The following is a 13610-nucleotide window of genomic DNA, read 5'->3' on the forward strand; positions in this document are numbered from 1 at the left end:
CCAGTATGTAAATTTTACATTCATGTATTTGGAAGAAAAACATTAGAACAACATGAGGAAAGACTGAAGAAAGAGTGTTAGATTTTAAAGAATGAGGAAGCTGATCTAAAATTGGCAATTGATAAATGCCATTTTTGTAGTGCTCTGTTAAGTATTTGGGTCACATAGTATCTTAGCAAAGGAATAACCACTGATCCAGAAAAACATAGAAACACTTCTCAGCTGGCCATGATCAAAGAGTCTGTGAATTAGTGTCTTTCCTAGGATTCAGTTTCTAGTATAGAATTATGTTGCTATTGCTAAACCTCATTATTCAAGAATATGTATGTATGTATGATTGCAAAGAATAAAAAAACAGTGACAAAAAAATCATTAACTTCAACCATTAGTGCCTTTTGGAGACCATTGAATGAAGTTTGTGAGCAAACTTTTAAAGATTTGGTCAAATGACTCATAAATGTACCAGTTTTAGCCTACGCTGACCCAAACAAACTCTTTATAATGCCTCAAAGTATAGTGTAAGACTTGGGAGCAGATTTATATCAATAAAGTGGTAGTCAGAAAAAACTCTGGCATTTGCTTGCAGAGAATTTTTAGAGAAATTCAGCATGTAATATGCAAACTTGAATTTCTAGTTTTAAAATGGGCTGTCCTGAAAAATTCAGAGATCAAATGTCTGCAATAAGTCTGGGGTTCTCAGAGAAGGGCTATCATTATGTTGCTACAAACACTATCAAATATTATCATAATTCTAGGAATAGGCCTGCTTTGGAGGAAGGCAGTGTTTTCCATTTACCCAAAATCCCTTACAATGATACCATTTACTCTTTATTTTTTGTTTTAACTGAATTTTATTTCATTTACAGATTCTCTCCCTTCCTCTAGGCTTTGAGAAGGCAAGAGAAACAAAAAAAACAAAGCTCATTAAAATATGTAGTCAAAACAAGTTTCCACAGCAGTCATTTTACAAATAAAAGGCAAGGAAAAAAAGCTTTAATCTGCACTCTGAATCCATTAGGTCATTTGTCTGTAGTTAGATGGCATATTAAAATATATTTCACACTTCCTTTTGGAACTGTGGGTTATTGTGTTGATCAAAGAGGTAGCTTGGTGGCAAAGTAAATAGAATGTCTGGGCTGTGGTCAGGAAGAATCATCTTTATAAGTTCAAATCTGGTATCAGATCCTTATCAGCTACTAACTCTGGGCAAGTCACTTACGCTTTTTGCCTTAGTTTCATTGTCTGTAAAATAAACTGGAGAAGGAAATGGTAAACTCCTATACCTTTGCCAAGAAAACCTCCACAAAGAATTGGACATGACTGAAAAATAACTGAATGACCAAAAAAATTGTGTTGATCAGTTATTAAGTCTTACAGATTTGATCTTTTCAGATAGTATTACTATTGTGAAGCCCCTGAACTTATTTTTAGTTGACACTGTAAGTTAATTTTCCAATTTTGCTCTCTTTATTTTGTTATCATAAAAATCTTTACAGATTATTTTGAAACAATTCCTTTCATGTCTTAAAGCACAATAATAGTATTCTATCATAATAATACACTATAACTTGTTTAGCCATTCTTCAAATGATGAGAATCTACTGACTTTTTTAGTTACAGCAACCTCCAAAACTACTGCTATCAGTATTTTTGTAACATGCAGGCCTTTTCCCCTGTTGAGGTTTAGCCCTGATGGCAGCATTGAGTCAAAGGATATGCAATATTTAATAGCTTTTTGATCATAGTTTCAAATTACTTTCCAAAATAGTTGAGCTAGTTTACAACTCTGGTTACCAATTTCCATTAAAGAACCTGTTTTCTCTATATTAAATTGCCAACCATCTTGGGAAGGAACTCAAAATTAAAAAAAAATGAGTGTTAAAATTATCTTTACACATAACTAAAAAAGTACTATCATAAAAAAGAACTGGTTTTCTCATAATCCCTCCAGCTTTTGTCATTTTTCTTTTTTTTTTTATTAGGTTATGTACTGTGATAGGTATGAAGTGGTAATTAAGTTGCTTTAATTTGCATTTCTCTAAGTATTAATGATTTAGAAAATTGTTTTTAAGATGACTATCGATAGTTTGGATTTCTTCTTCTAAAATCTGCTTATTCATATCTTTTCATCATTTACAATTGGGGATGGCTCTTATGACTTAAGTCCCTATATATTTTGAGAAATGAAACCCTTATCAGCAAAACTTGGTACAAAGATTTTTTCCTATTTTCCTGCTTTTCTAATTTTTGATATTTTTTAATGCAGTCAAATTTTATATAATCAGATTTATCTGTTTTACCTTCTGTGATCCACCCTGTCTCTTGTTTGGTTTTGATTCTTCCCTTTTTCATAGATATGAAGAGTAATTTCTCTTTTACACCACTAATTTGTTTATGATTTCATCTTTCTGTCTAAATCATGATCCCATTTTGAGCTTATCTTGGTATATGAAGTTAAATTTTGGTCTTTGTCTAGTTTCTGCCAGACTAATTTGCAGTTTTTTCAACATTTTTGTTGAATAGTGAGTTATTGTCCCAATAACTGAGAACTGATTAAACAAAACAAGAGATTGCTGTGTGGTTTTGTATATTATAGACCTAATCTCTTCCAAAAGATCAACTTCTCTATTTTTTAAACTTTTGTTTTGTCAATTACAGCTTTGTAGTATGGTTTGAGATGTGGTACTGCTATTCCTACTAAGAGTCATAAATACCTGTTTTCAAATCTAAATTCAGATACTTACTAACTGAATGACCCTGGGCAAGTTACTTCTGTTTGCTTAAGATTCTTTATCTGAATGAAAATAATAATTGTACCTACCTTCCGGAGTTGTTATGAGAATCAAATAAGATAATTTTAAAATACTTAGCATAGTTTCCTACTCATAATTAAGAGCTAGATAAATATTATATTAGTAATTGTTATTAATATTGTTCTAGTGAATTTTGTTATTTCCTAGCTCTATAAAGTAATTTTATGATAGATTAATAGTTAAGGAATTAAAGAAGAAAATTAATTTGGTAATATTGTCATTTTTATGATATTGGATTGACATGCCCATGTTAATTATTGTTCTGTGTTTCTATTTTATTTGTGTGGCGTGTTTTGTAATTGTATTCATGTGGTTCCTGTGTGTGTGTACTGACAGGTATAGTCCCAAGTATTTTATATTGTCCAAATGGAATTTTTTCCCATTTTTTCCTGCTGAGTTTTGTTGGTAATATTCAGAAATGTTATTTTTTTTTATGAGACTTACTATCATGGATTTAGGTTTTTTTATTTTGCCAGTTATTTCTGCTTTGCAGTCATAAATTCTGTTTTCAGAATTCTTATTTATTTTTTAAACCATTCAGTAATATTTTGTGAGAATTCATGATAACTTGGAAATCCACAGGATTCTCTGCCTCATCAGGTATGGATTAATTTTTCTTTGCTTTACAATATTTATTCTTAGATTTCTGAATTCTTTAATGTATCTGGCAACCATATTCCCTTCTAATGTTATTATCTTCCAGTTTTATTTATCTTCTCCAAATCTTTTTTTATTAGGTTTTTTTTTTTTTTTGCAAAGCAAATGGGGTTAAGTGGCTTGCCCAAGGCCACACAGCTAGTTAATTATTAAGTGTCTGAGGCCGGATTTGAACTCAGGTATTCCTGACTCCAGGGCCGGTGCTCTATCTACTGTGCCACCTAGCCACCCTGCTCCAAATCTTTAATTCATTTTATTTCTTTTTGAAATCTTTAGTAATTTTTTTCTCTTTTCATTATTTTTTCTACTGTTCACTTTCTGATTCCCTTTCACTTGATGATATTCTCTCTAGGAGAGGGATCTCAGTTTTATCCCATGCTTGGAATTCATGGTTCTCCAGCTTTGGTCTCTGCCCCAAGTGAGCAAATTAGGGCTCAGGATTTGTTTCTCAGCTGGTCTTTCTTTTACCTCTTGGGGTTTTGGAGACAATTGATTGTACTTTTTTATTGCATATTATTCCTGTTTTGGAGAAGTTTGAGAAATTCTGAGGATGGAAAAAATGTCTAGTTCTCCATCTTTTTGGTCATCAACCTGAAGATAATTTCAATGATTTTTCAAAGATCACTATCAACAGTTCATCATCATCCACTGGTTCTTTCAGAACCCTACCAAGCATGGAGTTCATCTTTTTTTTTTTTTTTTTTCGGTTTTTGCAAGGCAAACGGGGTTAAGTGGCTTGCCCAAGGCCACACAGCTAGCTAATTATTAAGTGTCTGAGACCGGATTTGAACCCTGGTACTCCTGACTCCAGGGCGGGTGCTTTATCCACTGTGCCACCTAGCTGCCCCATATGGAGTTCATCTTGATATAACAACTTGAATTCATTAGGTGTATCTGGGTGCTCTCTTATTGTCTTTTTACTTATTTGGGGTATTAACTATCAGACATTTTTGTTCTATCCTTCCCAGTTCAGAGAGCCTTCTTCTTAGCAAGGAAAACTGAAGCATGTTAAGAATTGAGTAGATCTATCTTTTCTTGGTTGTCAGACTTCATTGTTCTTTTCTCCTCAAATAGGAATTCTACCAGGGTGATAGATTTAGAACCATGATTTCTAGTTTCCTTGTTTTATAAATGAGAAAACTTTGAGAAATTAAGTGCCTTAACTTGTCTGAGGTCGTGCTATAAGAAAGTAGATTGAAAGGATCATAGATTTTGAGCTGAAGATATCTTGAAAGCAGTTGTATGGTATTGTGGTAGAATACTGGACCTGAACACAGGAAATCTGGAGTTCAAATCCAGCCCCAGAGTCTTAGCACCTGTGTGACCCAGAGCCGAGTCTCTTGACCCAAGAAACTGAGACCAGGAAATGGATGCTGCTCTCTGCCTCAGTTTCCTCAATCGTACAATGGAGATAATGCCACCTACCTCCCAGGAGTGTTGTGAGGTCAAATGAGGAAATATTTGTAAAGATTTTAGCACAGTACCTGGCTTCTAGTAGGCACTTAATACGTGTTATTCCCTCCCCCTACTCAAGCCCTTCCTTTTATAGATGAAACTAAGATTCAGAGAGTAGAATTCTCTGAGCAGAATTCAAACACAGGTCTTTCTGACTCTCTAGTCTAGTACTGTATCAATTCTGTCTTTTCCTTCTGTAATCCTTTTGCTTTTACATCTGCTGTTTGTCCACAGGCTCTCCCCTCTCCTCAGACCCTCTGGGCAGATCTTCTCTCCATTCTGACCTTGTTGGAGTGTGTTGCTCTCCTCTTCCAGCTCAAGCCCCTTCTCCCTTCGTGTTCTCCAATCTTTCCAATTTTTTTCCTCCTGAGATTCAGTCTTTGACCTTCTTCATAGTTTCAGAGCCCTCAAAATCACCTTCACAATTCCCTTTCTGCTTAATCTTTTCTCCCTCCCTTTCCTTATGTGCATACAAGTAGCCCTCTTCCTGTCCCTTCTCCTTCACTTATTTTTCTCCAGTTTATCCTTTGTATATCTTATTCACAAATGATTATTTTTGTGTTGTCTCCTCCTGTAGACTGTGAGCTTCTTGAGGGAGGGGACTATTTATCTTTCCTTTGTATCTCCTGTGCTGGGCTCACACTGTGGCTTCATTAATACTTGCTGATCCAGCTCCTTCAGCTTGGGCTTTTCTCTGTGTACTCTGTCCCTCAGCCAAACCGGCTGTCACAGGTGTGTGTTTTAGATTTTTTTTTTTTCCCAAGGCAAATGGGGTTAAGTGGCTTGCCAGAGGCCACACAGCTAGGTCATTATTAAGTGTCTGAGGCCGGATTTGAACTAAGGAACTCCTGATTCCAGGGCTGGTGCTCTATCCACTGCACCACCTAGCCACGTACACAAATGTTCTAGCTCCTTCTCATTGTTGCAGTGCTTTTTCCTTGTTCTTTGTCCTCTTGTCCTTCTACTGAATTCCTAACTTTTCAAAAGTCATATCCTACATGGAACTTTATGTCATCTTCCTGTGATCAGAGATTTAGAAATACTTGAAGAAGCCCTAGAGGCTACTGAGTTCAACTCCTCTCCCCTTGCTGCTCCCTCCCCCCTTCCCCCAGATTGTGTCCTGACCAGGGTCACACAGCTAGGTAGTGGATGAGGCAGGACTGGAACACAGATCTTGATTTTAAGCTCTGTGCTTTTTATCCATTAGACAGTCCAGTTGGAAGTGATTACTTCTTCCCTCCAGTTTTAAAGTATTTTGTTTTTAAGACAGTTTTCATATGATAATGTACTTATGTTTATGTCTTCTTATTCAATTAACAAACATTTATTTAGTTCTTTCTTAGAAGCCCGACAGTGTGCTAAACCCTGAGGAGACAAAAACAGTCCCTGCTTTCAAGAATCTCCCAAGTCCTCTCTAAGGGAAAGGCTTGTCTTATGTAAGCTTCATCCCTCTAGTTCTTAGCACTGTCTTGTACCTGCTGTAAACATATAATAAATGGATGTGGAATTAAATTAAGGAAGAAACTCTCTCTGGGAGTTTCCTTCCTCTTGGACAAATCATTTATCATCTCTGTACTTCAAGCTGTTTGGACCTCAGGTTGGAGAAGGTTGGGCCTGCATTGGCATTGGGAGGGAGTTTTTTTTTTTAATATTTATTTTTCCAACCACAGATTTTGAGTTTTACATTTTTTTCTCCCTCCCTTCCTTCCCTCCCTCCCCCTCCTCCTGACAGAAAGCAATATAATATAGGCTATATATGTATAACCATACTAAACATAGATCCATATTAGTCTTGCTGTGAAAAATAATTAAATCAAAATGGGAAAAAACATTAGGGAGGGGGAAAAGATATAATACAATAAGACAACTTTAAAAAAAAAATTTGCCTTGCAAAAAAAAAAACAAACCCTAAAAAAAAAAGAATTGTCTTTGATTATTGTACTGCTGAAATGAACAAGTTCATGGTAGTTGTTCATCACCCAATGTTGTTGTTAGCGTGTTGAATGTTCTTCTCATTTCTTCTTTCTTCACTCACCATCTGTTCATTCAAGTCTTTCCAGGCTATTCTGAAGCCCCAAACCTCATGATTTCTTTTTTTTTAAATTTTTATTTTTTTTTATTTTTGAATTTTACAATTTTTCCCCTAATCTCACTTCCCTCCTCCACCCCCACAGAAGGCAGTCTGATAGTTTTTACATTGTTTCCATGCTATACATTGATCTAAGTTGAATGTGTTAAGAGAGAAATCATATCCTTAAGGGAAAAAATAAAATAATAAGAGATAGCGAAATTGTATAATAAGATATATTTTTTTTAATTAAAGGTTCAAACTCCACAATTCTTTCTCTGGATACAGATGGTATTCTCCAATGTAGATACTCCCAAATTGTCCCTGACTATTGCATTGTTGCATTGATGAAATGAGCAAATCCATTAAGATTGATCATCACCCCCATGTTGCTGTTAGGGTGTATAATGCTCTTCTGGTTCTGCTCATCTTGCTCAGCATCAGTTCATGCAAATCCTTCTAGGCTTCTCTGAATTCCTTTCCCTCCTGGTTTCTAATAGAGCAATAGTGGGATTGAGGAATGGATGAACATTCACTCAATTTCCAATTCTTTCCCACCACAAACAGGGCTGCCATGAATATTTTTGTACAAGTGATGTTTTTACTCTTTTTCATGATCTCCTCAGGCTATAGACCCATTAGTGGTATTGTTGGATCAAAGTATATACACATTTTTATTGCCCTTTGGGTGTAATTTCAAATTGCTCTCCAGAAAGGTTGGATCAATTCACAGCTACACCTAGTTAGTGTCCCAGATTTTTGGAGGGAGTTTTCATGGGCAGTTCTCTTCTCTTCTCTTCTCTTCTCTTCTCTTCTCTTCTCTTCTCTTCTCTTCTCTTCTCTTCTCTTCTCTTCTCTTCTCTTCTCTTCTCACAAGGCATTGGGGTTAAGTGACTTGCCCAAGGTCACACAGCTAGGTAATTATTAAGTGTCTGAGTCCAAATTTGAATTCCCATCTTCCTGACTCCAGGGCTGGTACTCTATCCACTGCACCACCTAGCTGCCCCTGGGTAGTTCCTTTATGTGAACACCTGTGAAATCACAGATCTGGACCCAAACTAAGGTTTAAGGGGCTCCAAAACTGGTGCTTGCAGTTTGGTTTAGCTTCAAAAATAGCCACTGCCATAGAGGAGAGATAGAAGAAGAGGCTAACATCGCTGATCCCTTAGATTGTTGCAACAGTCTCCTACTTGGTCTCTTTTCCTCCAGTTTCTTCCTACTCCATCCACTTCAGCCTCCTTGATGCTGCCAAAAGAATTTTCTTTGGTCATAGATATGAACTTGTGAATCCTGTAGTTGGTAAATTCAAGGCTCCTGGATTTATTGCTTCTAAGACCAGGGGTTCTTAATCAGTTTTGTGTCTTCTTTGGCAGTCTGATGAAGCCTTTCACAGACTAATGTGTTTAAATGCATAAAGTAAAATCATAGAATTATAAAGCCAATTAAAAAATTACTAAAGTTATCAAAATATAGATAAAAAACCTGAACAAATTTATGGCCCCTGGGTTAAAAATCTCTTATTGTGAGTCTAAAAGGAAACATCCTCTTTAGTTTTTGAAAATCCTTCACAATATGGTTCTAGCCTATCATTCTAGTTTTAGTGGTTGTTACATTCCTTCTTGCATATGCTGACCTTGTCTAACTGGTCTACTCTCTATTCCTCTCATATATACTTGATCTCCCTTCTTTGTCTTTTTGCTTTAGCTCCCCCATGCCTGGAATATGCTCCTTCCTTAATCTCCACCTCATAGAATGTTTTTACCTTTCCAGTCATCTTTTGCATGAAGTCTTTCTTGTTCTTTTGCTACTCCCCTCCCTTGTTTTCTCTCCCATTTAGGAAAAGCTTCCTATTTGTTCTTACCCTATACTTTATCTTTTTTTCTTTTTATTCCCCCTCTGAACCAAAAATCACAAAAATGACTCATCACTCTTTTTTCCTTCTTCTAAATTTGTAAAATGGGAAAATAATTTAGCTTTATAAATGATCTCTTTATCAATTCTTTTGGTATGTTTCATCTCTTCCTCTGTCAGTATTTGAGGCATTATCTCTGATTGCTTCATTCTCTTCCTTGATTCCTATTTAACTTTTTTCAAGGTCTGTTTACTCATACAATAGAACTTGTCAGACTTGCTTTTTGTTTTGAGGGAAAAAAAAAATCCCTGGAAATTTAACCATGTTGGTTTTGGATAAGAAAAGACTTGAATTCTAGAAATACTATTTTTTAACTAATCAAGTGATTTCTTTTTATTTAATAAGTTATAAATTTGATTACTGGGAAAGTAGCATATAGAAATTTATGATAAAAAAAGATTTGCTTTAGTGCTTTATTGAACACTGGTTTTTGAAAAAAAAAAGTTTCTGACCTCCTTGAAAAGACCTTAGAATTGGGAGTATTTGAGTTGTTTGACTCATTCATTGTCGCCCAACATTTATTAAGGGTTTGCTATCAGGATAAGGGATATTAAGAAAGGCAAAATCTTAATATCCCTTATCCTGATAGTCTATTCGATATATGGACTGCTCTAAAAGAAAGGTGCTTCTTATATTGAACTGAAATTTGTCTCCTTAATAGTTTCTTTAACTTGTACTCTTATTCTCTGGAGTCATAAAGTACTAATCTAATGTTTGTTTTGGATATTTGAGGCCAGTGATTATGTCTCTTCCTTCTTCTTGGTTCCTTCAGTTCCTCCATATATAATACATGGTGTTGAGTCTCCTCACCATCTTAGTTCCTGTGTTGTAGTTTGTAGGTGTTTCTCCTGGTGTGAAATGAGATGCCACACTAAGTTATAGTTTAGGGTAGTTGTTCTCAAACTTTTCTGGTCTCAGGATCTCATTGTACTCTTAAAAATTATTGAAAACTACCTCTCCCTAAAGAGCTTTTGTTTTTGTGATTTATGATTATCAACATTTGCTATATTAGAAATGAAGACATCTTAGTTTTGATTTTGAGGACCCTCTTTAAAGAGTCTTGAGGACCACCAGGGGAACTTGGACCACATTATGAGAACCACTGATCTGATGAAGTTGTTACCTCCCCAGTTCTGTTTTTTTCTCATATGGAGGAATTTCTTGGAGACTGGAATTGAATATATCTTTACCACTGGAAAAATCCTATATCAGTAGAATGATTCTCTTTCTGTTTTTTTTTTTTTTTACAGGGTATGCAGAGGGCCACCAATGTTACTTACCAAGCACATCATGTCAGCAGGAATAAGCGAGGTCAAGTGGTGGGTACCAGAGGTGGATTTCGTGGCTGTACAGTTTGGCTAACAGGTATAGTCAGCCAAAGTAAATTAATTTTTATATTGAGTACAGACACTGTAAGTGGACCATTCCATAGACCTTCATATGAAGCGATTTTTATGTAATATGAATTTGCCTGTGGAAGGGGAGAGGGGTTAACACATAGTTTAAGGTCATATTGGGGCCTGGGACAGAGTTTCGAGCTCAGGAGTAGGAGGGCCATGTGATGGGTAGCCAGGAAAGGGAGTGGTGGGGTGGGAGATGGCCGGGATTGTCTTTAAGCAAGAGGAAGAACACTTGGGAGAAGAGGACAGAAATGTGGGAGCCAGACACAAGTACAAACTGGACAAGAGAGGATGGATGGGACAGATATGTGGCCCTCTCTCTATCTCTTTGTCACTGTCTCTCAAGCCATTCCCTTGTTCTGGCAGCAATGGCTACTGCTCCTCATAAAGGATCAGGGGTGACTAAAGTAACTGTATGGTAAATTTAGCATAGGTAATTTTTTTAAATGTGGATTTTTTTTTCAGAATTCTTTACAAAAAGTGAATTTATATAATTTGAATTTCCATAAAATGCAAATTGTATGTAGTATAATCTATAATAGAGATTCTCTTTAAGTATAGTCTAGAGATCCCTAGTGGAAATTCCTTCCCAGTGGTGTCTGCAGGGCCCAAACTATTCAAACTTATTTACCCCTAAAAGAATTTAACATATAAACCTAACATATTAGAATGTTATTTGTTTATTAAAATCTCCTTTCTTTTAAAGCTTCATATTTGTAGGGACAAGTCTTCTTTATACATCAACCAAAAAAGCAAGACAGATAGATTTACTGCAAAAGCAGATATAAAAATCAACTACCTTCTATTAAATTAGATTTTAGAGATATTTGCAAAGATATGTACATGCCAGTCTTCTCATTAATTTTTTTTGTTATGAAAAATAATTATTTTTCTTAAAAATGTGTTAACATATAGTGGGATGGCTTTCCTATTCTTATTTTTAAAGGAATATATGATTATTTTATAAATTTAGTTTTAATTTCTAATGTGTATATATATATATCTATCTATATATATATATCACATAAATAAAAACTGTTTGGGTCCTTAGTAATTTTAATAGTATAAAGGGATCCTGAATTCAAAAAGTTAGAGAACCATTGCTTCAAAGCACACAGAATTATTTTAGAAATTCATATTTGGAGTGAAGTTTTTGATTTCTGCTTTTTAGTCTCTGTGAGACAACACAAATTGCATAAAAATTTCATGTGAGCAGCAAGATGGTATAGTGGATAGTATTGGACCAAGGGTAAGGAAGACCTGAGTTCAAACCTGACCTTGTATACTTATATGACCTTGAGCAAGTCACTTAACCCAGTTTCCTTACCTATATGATAGGAATAATAATAGCTTCTACCTCCTAAGGTTGTTTTGAGAAAAAAATGAGTTAATATTTGTAAAGCATTCAGCATGATACACCTGACCCATAGCTAGGACTCTATAAGTGTTGTTACTACTACTACTACTACTACTACTACTACTACTACTACTACTACTACTACTACTACTACTACTACTATCACCACTGTTTCTACTTCTAACCACTATACTGCTACTGCTACTACTAATACTGGCTACTGACTGCTCCTACTCCTACTCCTACTACTTACTATTATATCTAGCTACTTAATACTACTATCTAGCTATACTACTACTACTACTACTGTTACTATTACTACTACTGCTTACTACTATATCTAGTTACTAGTACTACTACTACCACTACTACCACTACTTAGTACTATACCTAGTTACTATTACTACTACTTGCTACTACATCTAGCTATTAATACTACTACACCATGACACTACTACTGCTACTACTAATACTAGCTACTACTACTATTTAATATACATCTAGTTACTATTACTACTTACTACTACATCTAGCTATTAATACTACTTGTACCACTACACGACGACTACTACTACTACTACTACTACTACTACACCTAGTTACTATTACTACTACTAGCTATCACTATATCTAGTTACTACTACTGCTACTACTACTACTACTACCACTACTACTACTACTACTACTACCACCACTACTACTACCAATGCTAGCTACTACCACTATTGCTACTACTTATACTATACTATACTACTTATCCTAGCTACTCCCACCACCACCACTACTACTACTTGTTGGGTTGTTTCAGTTGTGTCTTCATAACATAGCTTCGTGACCCCATCTGTCAGTAAAGATAGTTGTTTCTTTCCTTCTTCATCAGGATACTGTGACTATAAAGGTAATCTGAAAGTAGGAAGAGGAAAGGAATAAGTATCTCTACCCCAAAGTTTTATTCTAAAGGAAGTCGCAGCTAAGTGGCACAGTGGATAGATTGAAGTCAGGAGGTCCAGAGTTTGAATCTGGCCTCAGACAACTGACACTAACTAGCTGTGTGAGCCTGGGCAAGTCATTTAACCCTGATTGCCTTGCATCCGGGACCATCTCCAGTCATCCTAATTCATATCTGGCCATTGAACCTAGATGACTCTGGAGGAGAAAGTGAGACTGGTGACTTAGCACAGCATCCCCTTACTCAAATCCAATTCATTTGCTTGTCATGGCATCACCTTCTTGATGCCATGGATTTCTTTGAGAGTGAAGACAAACATTATTCTAAAGGAATCTCCAAAATGAAGTTTAGGTAGGAGTTGTGGTTGAGTTTCAGCAAACGTGGATAATAAGGGTCTCCAGCTCCCACAAGAATGGGAGTTAGTATATCATTCTGCTATCTGTTAAAGGATAAACTTTATTTCACTGAGTACAATGGAAAAAACTCATTGGAACCTTTGGATAAAAATAGAAACATAAAATATTCAAATAATAACCCATCAGGCTATTATTTGGTAGTATTTAATAGTAGCTGGATTCCATGATGTAGAAATAAGCAAGCTAGGGATGGTACTTTAAAAGTTCCCCAGCTACCCCTCCCTATTCCTCCAGCAGACTATGAATAAGCATCACCATTATTTAGGGTGTGAATATAAAGAGCATGTCAAAAGGGAATGAGGATTAGCTGGTTGATAATTGGACTACCATATTGCTTCACTGGAATCAGCCTTTCTGCTAACAGTTTATAGACATGACAGAAACCGGTCTTTGGTTCCTTTGTCACTCTTTTTCCCATCCTAGAGTAATTTAGAATTTAAAAGAACATACATTTTTCTTTCTTGATGATAAAACTTCAGTCACATTATAATGACACTATTAACAGGATCCAAAGGGAACATTTGAAATTTAACTAAGTACCACTCAGATGTGAAAATTAGTTCTTTTGTGACTTCTCTTTTAG

The 13610-nt window shown here is 35.6% G+C and overlaps 1 protein-coding gene across 2 annotated transcripts in view; it reads left to right on the top strand.

The window, feature by feature from the left end:
* The window catches only part of PAPSS1 (3'-phosphoadenosine 5'-phosphosulfate synthase 1), a 118727-nt gene that overhangs the window by 10158 nt on the left and 94959 nt on the right, over window positions 1-13610 (top strand). For both annotated transcript variants that reach the window (XR_012476902.1, XM_074228742.1), the window contains exon 2: window positions 10156-10270. Coding sequence is in view for 1 of the 2 variants with exons in the window: in XM_074228742.1 (XP_074084843.1) it covers window positions 10156-10270 (115 nt within the window). In the remaining variant the exon portion in view is untranslated. The remainder of the gene's footprint in view (window positions 1-10155; window positions 10271-13610) is intronic.

The sequence above is a fragment of the Macrotis lagotis genome, chromosome 3 (assembly GCF_037893015.1).
Source record: "Macrotis lagotis isolate mMagLag1 chromosome 3, bilby.v1.9.chrom.fasta, whole genome shotgun sequence".
In the NCBI taxonomy this organism is placed as follows: Eukaryota; Metazoa; Chordata; class Mammalia; order Peramelemorphia; family Peramelidae; genus Macrotis; species Macrotis lagotis.